The 15262-nt window shown below is 41.7% G+C and overlaps 1 protein-coding gene across 7 annotated transcripts in view; it reads left to right on the top strand.

Annotated features, from left to right (window-relative positions):
* The window catches only part of LOC5576330 (mucin-5AC), a 133880-nt gene that overhangs the window by 115914 nt on the left and 2704 nt on the right, over nucleotides 1-15262 (top strand). For all 7 annotated transcript variants that reach the window (XM_021855331.1, XM_021855330.1, XM_021855329.1 and 4 more), the window contains 4 exons: nucleotides 345-940; nucleotides 2659-3011; nucleotides 3961-4294; nucleotides 4360-4586. In XM_021855331.1, the coding sequence (XP_021711023.1) occupies nucleotides 345-940; nucleotides 2659-3011; nucleotides 3961-4294; nucleotides 4360-4586 (1510 nt within the window). The remainder of the gene's footprint in view (nucleotides 1-344; nucleotides 941-2658; nucleotides 3012-3960; nucleotides 4295-4359; nucleotides 4587-15262) is intronic.

Raw genomic sequence — 15262 nt, 5'->3', positions numbered from 1 at the left:
TGGACTCGGCCTAATACGAAAGGTTATTTTCTCGGAACGTGAAAATCGTCAACTGATGCCGTTTCGATATGACAAAACTGTACAAAATGCTTCAATGTTGGGGGATGCTCTGCCCTCAATTTTGGGATGTTATTATTTTTAAAATGTCACTGCTAGGTGGACCAGGCCAGTCACGTGTAGCGGTGACTGTTTTGTGTCGGAGGAAAAACGCGAGGAGGGGGTTGATCCCTGGCTGATTTCCTTCCTTCGGCGAATCATCGGGAGGGAGCCGTCCGCCGCCTTTCTGTTCCCGGAAGTACTTACAGCATAATAAGATTTTTCCTTTTCTCGTCTCTGTTTCGCAGAATCCACGAAAACGGTAACATCAGCATCCCCGGCGGCGTCGGCAGCAACATCAAATGCCAATACAGTGGAGGCGGAATCGGCGGCCACGGTGACGGAAACGACATCGGTGTCCTCTTCGTCCTGCTGTCGACAGCCGATCTTAACGACGACAACGACGACGACGAAAACGCTAGCTCCACTACCGAGTCCGACTTCGACGCTGTTCAGTGCTCTCACACCATCCGGCAAGAAGTCACGCGTCTGCAAGTGCTGTCGTAGTCCGAACTGTGCCAACCAGGCCAACAATAAAAACAACAGTGGCAAAGCGTGTTCCGGTACTAGTAGTAGTAGTAGCAGCAGCACAAACCCTTCCTCCACACCCACCGGAGCCAAGTCGAAAAAGGGCAACTGGGGTCTCAAGTTCAACTGTGCCAAACTGCGCGGTTCCAAATCGAGTCAGGCGGCGGCCGCTTCGGCAACGTCGTCGACAGCATGTCCAGCTACAACAGCTGGTTCACCAGCGCCAAGCCCATCGAGTTCGGCAGAAGCTGCGGCCGCTAGCACGTCGTCGATTATCGGTACCTCCAGCAGACTTCTCAAAAGTGAATCGGAAAAGGTTAGTACCTGTGGTAGAAGTGTGAAACCCATGCATCGTTTACTGAGTACGTGCACGCTTGAGAGTATGGTGTGCATTTGCGTGACTACAATTGGGCTAATATTGTTTAATTGTCACAAGGCTGGAAGCAGGTGCCTTTTTAGAGACTTGATTGCTGTTTTAATGCAAGTTTCTGCTTTTAATAGGATTTCAAAGTCTATTTATTCAGAGACTAAAACGTGACTCTTCCTCAGGTTCTTCAGGAATTCATTCTCCTTCCTCGAGGAAAAACTTCCGAAATTTTTCTAGTGACTTGTTCAGAGAATTCTTCTGTAAGGACTCCTCTGGGCATCCCTTTAAAAATTCCCCTAGAACATCCCCACCATTTATCCCAGAATTTGTTTTACTTCGAAAAGATTTTATTTCGTGATCTGTTGGGATTTGAGTTCGAAACTTGTGAGGATTTTTTTCATAATTTCACCCATAATTTAGCTATTTTTACCACGCGTAATGAGTTAATTTATTTAAGAAGCATGCGGAATGGATTGGATTACCGATTATATATTTCAATACATTCCTGGAATGTTCACGAAGTTATCTTTTTGTAGGATTTCTTAAAAATGTTCCTGATCGAATATCTGAAGTAATTTCTTGGTTTATCCTCAGTAAAATTCTTAGTGGAATTCTCGAAGGCATCTTAAACTAAATCCTTCGAGAATATTGTTAGGAAGTTCGTTAAAAATACACCAGAGGAACTGATGAAGAAATCTGCTAAATAATACCTGAAGAAAATTGTGGACAAATACTTGAATTAGTTTCTAATCAATTTCTTGGATAAATACAATAGAACAGGAGCAGTAGCATTTGTCGTAATTTTACGAGTAATATATTTTGTGATTAAAAAACTTGGAAAAATCCTTAAAGAAATGTCTGGCCGGACTTTCCGAAAAGTCCTTATTACTACTCTTATCTCCTAATTCTTGATTGGACTCTTGCTGTTTTTTTTCTGGTTCTTGTTTTATCTCTTATGAGTTCCTGTCCGGTCTCTTTGTCTCTATTTAAGTGATGATCTTATTTTCCAAACGTTTAGCCGCTACCAGCCCTGCAATGAATACCCAGCCACTTTGCAATATTAATTTAGTTACACAAGTTATGTATATTTTTGGCCCTGATGACTCTCCAGTGCTTCATAGAAATGCTTCATTTATATAAATGTTCACCGTCCTGCCCCAAAAAAAAAAAAAAAAGCCGTGCAAAAGCACAGAACAAGAAACTCGCCATGATTAAGTCAATTTTCCGGGAACTTGATTAATTGTTGCGGAGCAACAGTCTGTCGAAATTACTTTCCTTCGAAAATGAAAACATTGCTCCATCATTCGTAGAAAACTGCTGGCGGAGGTGTGTTGTTCGTCCTCCCCCGGGAGTGACGAAGATTATTCTCAGCCAACGCTAATTGGATACCCATGGTGGATGACTGCACCTTTCAATCCTTTGTAGTGCTTTTTTTAAAAAAAAGGGTATGCACACTCCAAACAAACTTTTACGTCGTTGATGTCGTACCGAGAATTGAGGGCGGCGGCCGTTGTTTGTAGAAAGTTCAAGCGAAAATTTGATTCTACTTCAGGGAAGGATAGAGCTTTGCTTAGTGGCAGATGGAGAGTTTCCCAGAGGTTTGGAAGTTTTTTTTTGAGTTAGTAATGATTATTGATTTTGTTCCATTTCTATTCTCTTTTTTTCAGACGAATAAATGCATTTGCACATATTATCGCAAAGTGGAGGACCGTCCGTCGACCGTTTCGTCGAACAATGGTTATCCATCGTCGTCCAACAACCCGTTGGTGAACCCACAGCATTCACACTATCAGCATCACCATCTCGATGGATCAACCTCAAATGGTCCCGGGGGGACCATGGGCCAAGTTGGAATCTCCCAAAATGCTAATCAACAGAACCATACCTTGCTGTTTCCTCAGAACGCCGGAGCTGCTACGGCCATTTTCCACCGGATAGAGGGATCGGCTCTGTGGGGCAGCAATCCGACTCCCAACTCCCTCATTGTGGTCTCAACGCCCGGCGTGTTTGATATTTCCAGGTAGGTTTTAGCTCCCGAAATCAAGTAAGGGCAATGAGAGCAATATGAACACCCCTGATATGACCTTAAAATAGTGTTTTGATCTCCCGTGATATGGGCTTCTAGAGGATGCATCAAATAGCCACCGTATTGAATATCGTATCAGTATTCGTTTCAACACTCGAATTTTGCACAAAAGTGTGGAATTTAGTCTGCACGCTTTTTCTATGTCTAGAAGAGAAAGACCAGTAGAAGCCTTCAGATTTGTTGGAACGAATCAAATTTGTTACACGTAAAAGTTGATGAGTGGTCGAATGTCGATGGTGGAAACCGAACTGTTCATTGGCAAAAATTGAATTTTCATTGGTGTGGACCATCATTTTGTTCAAAACGATCTTTTCAAAAAGTTTACTGATAGAGGAAAACAAACTGATTGAACGATAGCTAGAAGCTTCTGAATGATTTTTGTCTGGTTTTGAAATTGGTACAACCTTAGCATTTTTACATTGTGAGAAAAATATGCCAACTGAAAACATTTGTTAAATATATCAACTAAGTATAATACGCTACTTTCTGAAAGTTTCTTGATGAGGATGTAGAAAATTCGATCATCGCCAGGGGCTTTCCTATTTTTGATTTTTTTTTTAATAATAGTTCTCATTTATTCCAAATCAGTCTCCCAGGAATTTTCTTAAACGTTCTCTTAATTGAGAATGTTTTCGAAGTCCTGAGTAACTTGATTTTCAATTGGAAATTTTGAAGTAATAGTAACATATAACACGAAAAGTTTTTTTTTCTCAAGAACTAATTAGCAAAAAAAAAAATCTCTACCTCGAATGGTATTTACCTACTTTTCCCGGTAGAACAAATTAATTCTCACAGCCAGTATGATGGACATCAGCCTCATACATTTCACGTGAAACTCTCAAAGTCACCTTGTTAACGCTATACTGGCTGTTTCAAATTGCAGGTTCACCAACAGCGATGAGTTTTCTCTGGAAGACTGCGACGAACGAGCCCGGCTACAGCGCGAGATGGAAATCCGCGAGGGCGTCGATGCACCACCCAACTTCACCCCACGGGGATTGATGTCCGGTGGAACGTTGACCGGTGGATCGGCGTTGGGTGCGGTCGGAGGTGCCCCAGGGGGTGCCAATGCTGCGGCAGCTGCAGCGGCCAACCATCAGATTGCTTTCCTGTGTGCTGCAGCGGACACGTCGTCGGCGTTCAGTTTGCTCCAGCGAGGACTGCTGCTGCCGAATACTGTCATTCATGCCGAAGATATGCCACGGGTTCACTCACAGGTAAGATGTCCTACGACAACGTAGGAAGAATAAGCCATTCAACAAAAAACTCACTCGCGTTTCAGGTCGACTTCATCCACTGTTTGGTGCCGGATTTGCAGAAGATTACCAGCTGCTGTTTCTACTGGGGCAAAATGGACCGGTACGAGGCGGAGAAGCTGCTCGAGGGCAAACCGGAGGGCACGTTCCTACTGCGCGATTCGGCACAGGAAGAGTTTCTGTTTTCCGTTTCGTTCCGAAAGTACAACCGGTCGCTGCACGCTCGCATCGAGCAGTTCAACCATAAGTTCAGGTAAGCTCAGAAACAAGGTGTTTGTAGAAAATATCAATTCTGCGGTTCAGTATTTAGAGTCATTCAATATTTTGAATAGACTGACAGAAGTTTTGTAATTCAGCAAAAAAAAAACATAGGAAGATATCTCGCAGAACTTCAGAACTTATAATCTCACTCTGGTTACCAAGTGTGTAGCTTGTTGTTAATGAACAGACGAATTAATTTTGAAGTTATTTAACAATGCTACGATGAATAGAAGATTCTCCTCTATCTCCCAATGGTGATAGTTTCATTTGAATGTCTCATTTATTTGGATTCAATCTATTCATTTGGGTTGGATTCAGTGCAGTTCAGGAGCCAGGATTCCAACACATATGAGCGTTAAATTGTGTTTTACAGTACAGTAGAAGTTCGTTAAAACTTGGAGTCGAAATTATATTTTCTAAAAAACTTCAAAGTTTATCACGGACAAAACATCGAACAATAAGTTTTTTTTTATATTCGTTTTGTGTGGTAGCAGAATGCTATAAACAAAAGGTAGCAGAATGCTAGAAATAAGAAAATATTCTGCTAATACATACTTTCAAAAAAGAAAGTGAAAGTGAAAACATATTTCTTTCGATCAGCATATCAAAGTGTCTAGAAAGCAAGGAATTCTGTGCTAACTTTCTGAAGGAATTCAGGAGAATATTGCGCCGACATTTCTGAAAGAATAATTTAAATTTTTGTGTTGGATTTTGTGATAAAAGTTTTGGTATAATTTTAAAATCTAAATGTTAACCCTCAATACCCAACCCCGCCTTTAGACGGGGTACACTTTGGAATTTTGTGTATTTTTTCGTAGCTTGGAAATCCAAATGATTTTAATTTTGGCTTAAGCCTTGACTCGTAACACGCATATAAGAAAAGTTTTTTTTATGACTTTTGAAACTATTTTATATTTTTGAAAATTGTTTGAAAAATTGTATTCTTATATAACCTACAAATGCCCGGGGTTCGTTTAACGTGTAATATAAAAAATTGTACCTTTTATATTTTTTTACGATCAACCTATCACAGAAGAAGAGATTGGTAGTGTTAAAATAATTACAAATCTGTTTTTCCGTTAATCACACGGAAAATAAAAAAAATCCCAGAAAAAAAAAAGAAAATTTAATACTTTTAAAAGTACTGTAAAAATTTGAATTTTTGGTATTGCCTGGAAGAGGCTTCAAGAAAAAAGGATAGGGATGTTCAAAAATATAAATTATAAAAATCAAAAACTAAAATTTATAAATTTGCGAATAAAAATAAATAATTTGCCCAAAACGTGTTTGGAACGAATTTAGATAACTGAAAATGATATTTAGATCGAAAATAAAAATTTGGGTATTAGAGGGTTAACATAATTATTCCTGGCCAGGCATTGTAGTATTAGCTCTCATTTGATTTTGAAGCACGATCAAAGCAAGCGAAGAAAAACATATCATCTGTTGCGGTCTATGATCGGCAATGTATCGCTAATTGTAACAAGTCTGATAAATAGGAGCAGCGAGCGAGAGCCCCAAAGAGAAAGCGATCGATAAAATCCATTATTCTCGCTTGTTTACCGAAATCCCCGAACTTCCGATCCGATAGCAATAGTGTCCCCACTGCATGCACTGCTATCCCCCCGATCTGATCAAAGTTGTAGAAGTATACGACAAACAGTCTCTCATAATGTGGTGCCTATTATGATAGTTACAGAGAGCGATACGTGAGACATTATCTCAATTTTCTCAGGATTCAATCCCTGTTCCTGACAGATCTGCGGAGTTTATTCAGAATGAATTCCTGGATATTTCACCGGAGAATAAACTGAAGGGATCCTTGATTTACCTTTTGAAGTTAAGCTTTCTTCAAAAGATAGATCAAAGAAAAAAAACTGATAATTCTCAAGAATTTCAACCAAAAAAATATTTATTGAATTTGTCAAAAGCTTGTTCAGGATATAGGCCCATATTAGTTCAGAAATCTATTAAGAAATGGATTCAAGAATTTCACTAGAAATTTTAGCAAATGTGTCAGGTTCACGGATTAAGCCAAATCCCTCTTAACCCACGATGTTGATTGACTTTTTCTATTACAAATTCCGTAATCATCCGGGGTAACATTTATCAGTTTTTTTTTTAATATTCTAATTATTGCATTTGAAAATGCAAATGTTGCAAGTTTTGTATTCTTAAAACATGTACTGCCAACCATAGCTCGTGAAAATATACTGTATTTTGTTTTTTGAAAAATTTAAGCATGTTTAAAAAAATGTTTTTGGCGATTTTGAATATTACGAATTTTGTTACTTAACTTTGGTAACTTATTTTTGGTGAGTCGGTTGAGAAATAGTAACGGTTCTAACATTTTTTAGCAAAATTCTGTAAAAAAAAACGTTTGCTTCCGGGGAAGTTATTAGATTTTTGTAACATTTTTTTCCGATTTCTGGCGGCAAGATATTGAACAGATTCAAAGGAGATCTTATAGAACATCATCAAGATCCTTGAAACATTTCTAGTAGGGTACTTGTGGATTTCTGGCAAGGTTCGTGCTGAGATGCTTGGTAGATTTTAACGTTTAAGGCTCCATCATCGTAATCATCGTCATCATCGAAACTTCAATAGCAGGTTTTCTGTTCAAACTGAAATTTATTCGACGAAACCGTGTTCACCGTGTTTTGGTTGAAGAAAAGAATATAGTGAACAAATTTTCATGATTTTGAACGAAAAAACTGCTTTCGAAAATTCTCAAATTGGTGACGGATTCTGACCCCTTATAGTTTAGGTTTAGATCTTTAGAGCTTCCTAATGAGAATCGAGGCGATAATTGGCTAGCTTCTTGAAAGTTCTTTGAAAAATCGCTGAAAGGGTAATTAGTAGATTGCAAGGAAGAGTTTAAGTGGATCCTAGAAAATATTATTGGATTATTTATGTGAATTTGTAGGGGTTGGCAAAAAGCCGACCCAAAAAAAAGGAGTCCAACTTTCTGGAGATCTATTGAAATCCTTGACAGATTTATTAAGAATTCTGTTTCATACATCTCTGGATTAACTGGCTATATTGATTCTTGAGGAAGCCTATTAATTCAGCTAGTTTGACTAGTCCTTGATCTATGATAAAATCCGTATGAGACCTCTGGAGAGATTGTGTGTGGATCTCTCCAGATTTACAGCAAATTCTTTCCAAACATTCGCAACAAGCAAGATTGAATTCATGACAAGATCTTTGTTGAATAAATAATTTGCAAGGTTCTTCTAGCCATTGCAGTACTTGAGTAGGGTTCCTATCGAAACCGATATTCGGTAACCATGTTCCCAGAACGACCACAATAATTCCCAAAGAGAAACAGGCGATACATTATGTCGAGTAAACCAATATTCCATTGATTTTTTAAAGTTTCATATAAGGTTTCTTGCATTTGCCCCATTTCATTATGAGTATCCTAGGTATCCCAGCAAATTTGGAGTCTAAAGCCATCATCGAATCCGATTTTTCCTGAAAAGTTTTCAAAATCGATCCGACGATTGCGAAGTTACAGAATTTTGAAAATTTGGTGTTGACACCAAGTACTTTAAAGGTTAGTATTCTTGACCAGATCTTTATTGGATTGCTTGGAAGATTCTCGAATTTATGTCAAGAAATTTGGGCAGATCTTCTTCAATCCCACAAGAATTTCGCCAAATCAAGAATTTCCCCAGAAACCTACCATAGGTCATGTCTATCGCATAAGTCCGAAACCATTCTTAAAAGTGAAAGGGTTCTTTATTGAACTTTGTCCAATTATGAAAATATAGTCTAAATTTAGATACACAGAACAGATGTTCATATAATTCCAAAATCTCCCAAAACTTTCTTTGAGTTCTAGGCGATGGACGTTTTTTAGATATGCAAACAAATCCTTAATATCTTTTTTTCCAATACTTTCAAACCGTTTTGAGCTCACAGTATTTTATAAATAATTCATAAATAAGTTGGATTCAGTCCTCCGAATTTAACTTCTTTGAGCGAAAAAAAAAAACGAAAATATCAAGCTACAGGATCATTTTGTCATCTGTTTTCAATATTTTAGTTATCCGGGAAAAAAACCCGGGAATAAAAACCGATTTAGAATGAACACCTTGTATTTACTTCTTGAATTATTTCAAAATAAAAATCACCTCGAACCGCGGAGTACGCCTAAATGTATGCAATTTCCAAAGGAATTTTAAAGACAATGAGGTCGTCTTAAGGGACAAGACGGATTACGACGAACAAATGGAGAAAAAGATAAACGAAGGCCCCTAACGACATTTGATAGTGGATCCAGACTCATCAAGTTTACGAACAAAACCCTGAAGAACTGCGAAATGATTATTGGTGTGGCTCGTTTGAAAGAGGCAAACTCTATTCTTCCACGAATCAAAGGGCTTCCAAAAATGTACGAACCAGGAAAAGAGATACGAGAAATCATTTCGGCAGACGGATCCCTCATCCATAAAGTGTCAAGGAATTCACGAGTATGCCGTATGCATGGTTGAAAATAAACCAGGCGTTCTCCCAGAAACTATTAGAAAAATAGATAAGCAGACGAAATCCTATCTCCCCGTTTTTGTGCGAGCTATACAAGGTGAATCTTGCGAAAATTTCAAAGAAATAAGGAGTAGGATGCAGAGCTACTTGGGTACTTCCATGATTCACTATGGCATTGGAGGTTTTTCTCGGCCGAATTGTCTGAATTTTTGCAATACGACGCACATTGTGGCCAAATATAAACTCAGTAGCTTAAAAACAAACAAAAAAAACACTGCTGAAGTGAATCAAAAGTGACAAGAATATGATCCGGCTCCCCTATTACCGAATAAATGGTGAAGATACGTCGACGACATTTCCTACGTTATCAAGCGAAAAGTTCTACCTAAGATTTTTGATACAATCAAAAACGTACAAAAGGATATCAAATTCATCCACGAGGAGGAGAAGGAAGAAAAACTACTGTTTTTAGATTGTTTAACCGAAATGTTTAGGAATTGGATTTTTCAGACAATTTGCAAATGAATCGAATGAAACGCGTGCGATCCGTTTTACGTTTTTATTCAAACTGATGTTGACTGTACTTTTTCTTTTTCTCTCCACACGATGCTCGCGCCAAGCGCAAGAACGACGGGGGGTCGCCTGATGGTACTCTACACGCGTCATCATACTCCCCCCGTTGAGTCCAACGGATCAACCTTTGGAAGGAAGCAAACCTTGGATACAGCTCTACGGAACTCCTTGGTATCTGCACGTACTGTGACGACTCGCACAATGCCATCATGTCCGGGGTGCGTTGCCACGATGCGTCCCATTCGCCATTGATGTGGGGGTGCGTTTTCATCCTTCAAAACGACGACATCGCCAATATCGATCTTTGCAGTTTCGCTGTGCCACTTTGGTCTGGACTGTAAATAATGCAAATACTCACTCGACCAGCGCTTCCAAAAATGTTCCTTCATCAATTGTACGTGTTGCCAACGGTTCAATCGGCCTATCTTCTCTTCTGCATATGACGGTTCCGGAATGCTCACAGCAGATCTCCCGATGAGGAAGTGCGATGGAGTCAAAACTTCGATGTCATTCGGATCGTCCGAAACAGGAATTAACGGTCGACTGTTCAGGATTGCTTCACACTGCGCCAAAAAAGTAGTCATTTCTTCAAAGGTCAACTTCGTTTCACCGACGACACGCTTCAAATGGTGCTTAATTGATTTTACTCCAGCCTCCCATATACCGCCGAAGTGGGGACTACGTGGCGGGATAAAATGCCATTCGATTCCTTTCGAAATGCAGAAATCGTTCAGTTGCCGTTGATGTGTCTGGTCCTCGAACAACTTGCGTAGCTCGGCCAACTCATGATTCGCTCCCACAAACGTCGTCCCATTATCGGAATACATATTGGTGACCATACCACGTCTGCTGATAAACCGTTGCAGGGCAGCGATAAAATTTTCTGTGGTCAAATTGGAAACCAATTCAATATGGATGGCCTTCGTGGCCAAGCAAATAAACACTGCGATGTATGCCTTGTACGTTGTTTTCTTTCTACCAGTTTCTTTGAGATATACCGGTCCAGCGTAATCAACCCCGGTGTTCGAAAATACAGGTGATGGTGTAATCCGATAGTCTGGTAAGTCGCCCATGAATTGGTCAACCTGCGTTGGATTTTGCCGAAAGCAAACGTAGCATTTGGAGACAAGCTGTTTAATAAGCGTCTTCACTTTTATCGGCCAATACCGTTCCCGTACGATAGACAGCAAACCACGCTGCCCGACATGGAAATGATCGGTATGGAGTTGGCGCACAAGTATTTGGGTCACGTGATGCTTTTCAGGTAACATGATTTGGTGTTTGCCGTCGTAGGGGATCGAAGAGTATTTAAGACGTCCGCCAACCCTAATTAATCCATCCTTGTCGATGAATGGAGCCAAACCACGATATTGCTTCAAAGTCTTCTTACCTTCTTTCAGGGCGTGGAGCAGGTCGTAAAACGTTTCCCTCTGCACAAGCATCATGATAATTTGGGTTGCCTTGGTGATTTCTTGCGTTTGAAGCTCGGAAGTGTCACGTTTCTTCTGACATACATTTTTTATGAACCGCAACACATAAGCCCAAGCTCGTTGTAGTCGTCGAAAGCTGCTCATACGTGTCAAATCGATTTGAGGTTTTTGTCGCACGGAGGTGGCGACTACTGTTGGTTTCAATTCCGGCAATTCGTCGTCATCCAAACAAATGGTGTCCTCATTAGCTGAACAATTTGGCTGCCACAAAGCCGATGCACCTTTGAACCACTTTTCTTCTGTTAGCAGTTCCGCTGGTAGCATACCACGTGAAATAATATCTGCTGGGTTTTCCTGAGATCGCACATAGCACCACTTGTAGTCCTGCGTCAATTCGTGCACAGTGGCGACACGATTTGCAACAAACTGGTTCAAAGCAAGCGGTGATTTTGCAAACCAGCTCAAACATACTTGTGAGTCTGTGTAAAGTGTCACATTGGAAAAGGGAATTTTCATTGCAGCAGCTGTTTTTTCAACCAGACGTGCCAGAAGAAGTGTTCCGCACAATTCCAGCCGAGGAATGGTCATTGGCTTCAAGGGAGCCACTCTTGATTTGCTGCACACGAGTTCGACGTCCACTGATCCATCTGGAGAAATACACTTAGTGTACAAAACTGCTCCATACGCACGCTTGGAAGCGTCCGAAAATCCGTGGAGCTCTACTGCCGCCGCTCCGCGTGTAATAACACATCGCTTCTTCCGCAGCTCGTTCATCAACGGCAGCTGCTCCTGGAATGTAGTCCACAGGTCGTATTGCTCCTCCGGTAGTTCATCGTCCCAGCTCAACTTCAATCTCCACAAATCTTGCATCAGCAATTTTGCCGTCGTTGTCACAGGACCAAGATAGCCACATGGATCGAAAAGCTGTCCGATAGCAGAAAGCACGCTGCGTTTGGTTGGTATTGCATTCGTTACCTTGCCGTGAAGAGGACTCACATTAAAGGTGAAATAGTCGTCGTTCGGATTCCAAATGACGCCAAGAGTTTTGATAACGCTGTTGATGTCGGCGTCCTCGAAGTCGAAAAGTGTTTCTTGGAGTTCAGGCGGAATGATTTTACGGACCACCTCGCTGTTGGTGCAAAATTTATGGATTCCAAAGCCTCCTCGTCGCAGTAGCTCAGTGAGTTGCTGGTAGATTGCAATCACCTCTTGCTCACTGTTACCTCCGGTGAGGAAGTCATCGATGTAGCTATTTTCTTCAATGACTTTGGATCCAAGTGGTAATTCGCTTGCTTCATCTTTCGCCAATTGTATCAACGTGCGCGTTGCCAGATAGGGTGCACTGGCGCAACCGTACGTAACCGTTGTTAATTCAAACGTGGCTATTTCATTATTGGTGTCAAGCCACAGGATACGCTGATATTTTCGATCGTTTTCATGAATACGTACCTGACGGTACATCTTCGGGATGTCTGCTGTCAGGACTACAGGATAGGAACAGAACCGCAGCAGTATTGTGACGAGATCGTTTTGAACTGTTGGGCCCACAGCTAGGGCGTCGTTCAATGAAATGCCAGACGTTGTTTTCGCCGATGCGTCGAATACTACACGGATTTTTGTAGTAGAACTCGATTCCTTGTAAACTGCGTGGTGCGGAAGAAAGTAGCAATCCTCGGGATTGTGCTGAACTTGAATCATATGCCCCAGTGTCTGGTATTCGGTCATGAACTCAGTGTAGCGCCTTTTCTTCTCGTTGTTGGCAAACGATCGTAGTAGCCGTTTGAATCGTGTCCTAGCCATTTCCAAGGAGTCGCCAAGTTGACTCTTGTTTTCATTGAAAGGAAGTTTGACGATGTACCGACCTGTTTCATCTCGGGAAAATGTTTCCTCATAGTGCTTTTCGATGGCTTGTTCCGCTGGCGTTAATGGTGATGCTTCGTTGCAACTCTCAATTTCCCAAAATTTGACAAGAGTGCGATTCAATTGCTCATCCGTAATATTCAACTGGCAGACGCTACGAGAGGGACCGTTTTGGTTTACCTTGACTGGCCCGCTGACAACCCATCCTAAGTCGGTCTCGATCAACATAGGCGACCCTTCAGCTAGATTCATCCGTCCGTTTTTGAGAAGCTCGAAAAACAGTTCAGCGCCGATGATCATTTGAATTTCATCAGGAATATGGAACAATGGATCTGCCAAGGCTATGTTAGTGGGTATTGACCAGGAATGGATATCCACCTTCATTGTCGGCAAATTAGCAGTAACTGTCGGTACGACCAAGAAGTCCAGAACCGCATCAAATGAACTGACACGTGACAGGATCTTGGTACGGAGCTTATGCTTGATTCGAGTCTCAGCGTTGTTAACTCCGGTTATCGGAATGTTCACGCTCTCCATGGGGATGTTCAGCTTCGTTGCCAACGCCTTGCTGATGAGATTTGAGTCCGAACCAGAATCCAACAAAGCTCGGCATAGTACACTTCTGTTGTTGGAATCCAGAACAAGCACTTCTGCTGTCGAAAGGAGAACTTGTTTCGGCATGGTCGTCTTGGCACAGTTAACTGATCCTGGTATTTCTTCAGCATCCTCACGATGTTCTTCTGCAACTGCTGGTGCTTCTGCGTCAGCTTGGTTTACTTGAAGTTGATTGACTGTCGATTTGCCTTCATGTAGGAGACTGTGATGTTTACGCTTGCATGTTTTGCAGGTCCTCTCCGAATTGCAATCACCGGTACGGTGACCACGTCGCAGGCAATTAAAGCAGAGGCCGGCTTGCTTTACTTTAGCGTAGCGGTCGTTCACTGTAAGGCTTTCAAATACGTCGCACTTGTAGATTACATGCTCACCGTTGCAACATGCACACCATTCGTTGGATTGGGAAGTTTGCGCAAAGTTTCTGCCTGGAGTAAGTTTCAGGTCGGATTGTTTGCCTCTCTGTTTCGATGGAATTGATGACGCTGCTTCGGTGTAACTTCTCATCTTCTGTAGGATGCGACTTCGCTCTCGAAGGAAGTCAACCATATCCGGGTACGTTGGTAGGTCATCCGATGGTATTTGTGATTCCCACAATTTCCTGGTTTCCTTATCCAAGCGTTTCGCCACTACATTGATTAGGATCATCTCGGAGAGTCCTTCAACTGGTAACGATCGGTTCTTCAAAGCGTCGACATGTTTCAAACAATTATCAAGCAAGTTCCGCAACTCAGTGCCGTTCTCACTCGTCATCTTGGGTAACGTGAGTAGAGCGTCTATGTGTGTATCGATAATTAGTCGCTCGTCCTCGTAGGTTTCCTCAAGCATTCTCCACGCTGAATCGTAGTCGTTGTTGTTGATTACGTCTTGGTCGATTTTACCAGCAGCACTTCCAGTAAGCGAGTTCTTCAAGTGGTACAGTTTTATTGCTGGGGATTCATGTGGATACCTGTTCATTATGGTTTTGAACATACACTTGAATGAATACCAATTCTCGAGGCTGCCGTCGAATGTCGGCAATGGTACTGGCAAGTGAGGCATCGAGTTGTTCATTACCACAGGCTGCTGCGGCACGAAAGCAGGGGCTAATACATTCATCGTGCTGCGTTGTTTTTCCTCTTCCGCCGCATTCAACTTCGCGATTTCTGTTTGGATGTACACAAAGAGCTCATTGTGCAGCTCCTCAGACCGGAAATGGTTTTCCCTGTGTTCATCTCGCTGATTTCGTGGTACCAGGTCGCATATTTCGATGAACGTTCGCTGCAGTTCTTCGTTGCACTGACGAAGCGTCTCGAGTTGTAGCTTGAACCAATGAATATTGACGACGTTCTTCTCCAATCCCTCGCGGATCCGGAACATCCTTTCCTTCGCAAATTCGCGGCGATCCAAGATTCGTTCCAGTTGTTTCGCCATTTCCTTTTTAGCTTGCTCTTGTTTTTGCTGCTGCACCGACACGTAAATTGATGACGGTGTGCCGCTTAAAACATCCAGGATTTTCCTCGGGGTTTTACTCCGTTTCGGATGAGGAGTTTCTTCAGTCATTAGACCAACACTTCACTGAATACAAACGGTTAAAGTTTGTTCGAAGTCTTTCACTTGTTTTTCACTCTGCGTTCAACACGTTTGAACACGTTCTGTGCACGCACAAACACACTGTTCGTTGCGTCGTTCGGCGTCGTTGCCGATCGGATTTTCCACACGG

The sequence above is a fragment of the Aedes aegypti genome, chromosome 3, assembly GCF_002204515.2.
Source record: "Aedes aegypti strain LVP_AGWG chromosome 3, AaegL5.0 Primary Assembly, whole genome shotgun sequence".
Classification (NCBI taxonomy): domain Eukaryota; kingdom Metazoa; phylum Arthropoda; class Insecta; order Diptera; family Culicidae; genus Aedes; species Aedes aegypti.
Note: the sequence above shows the minus strand (reverse complement) of the source record. Positions and strands in the feature narration are given on the sequence as shown.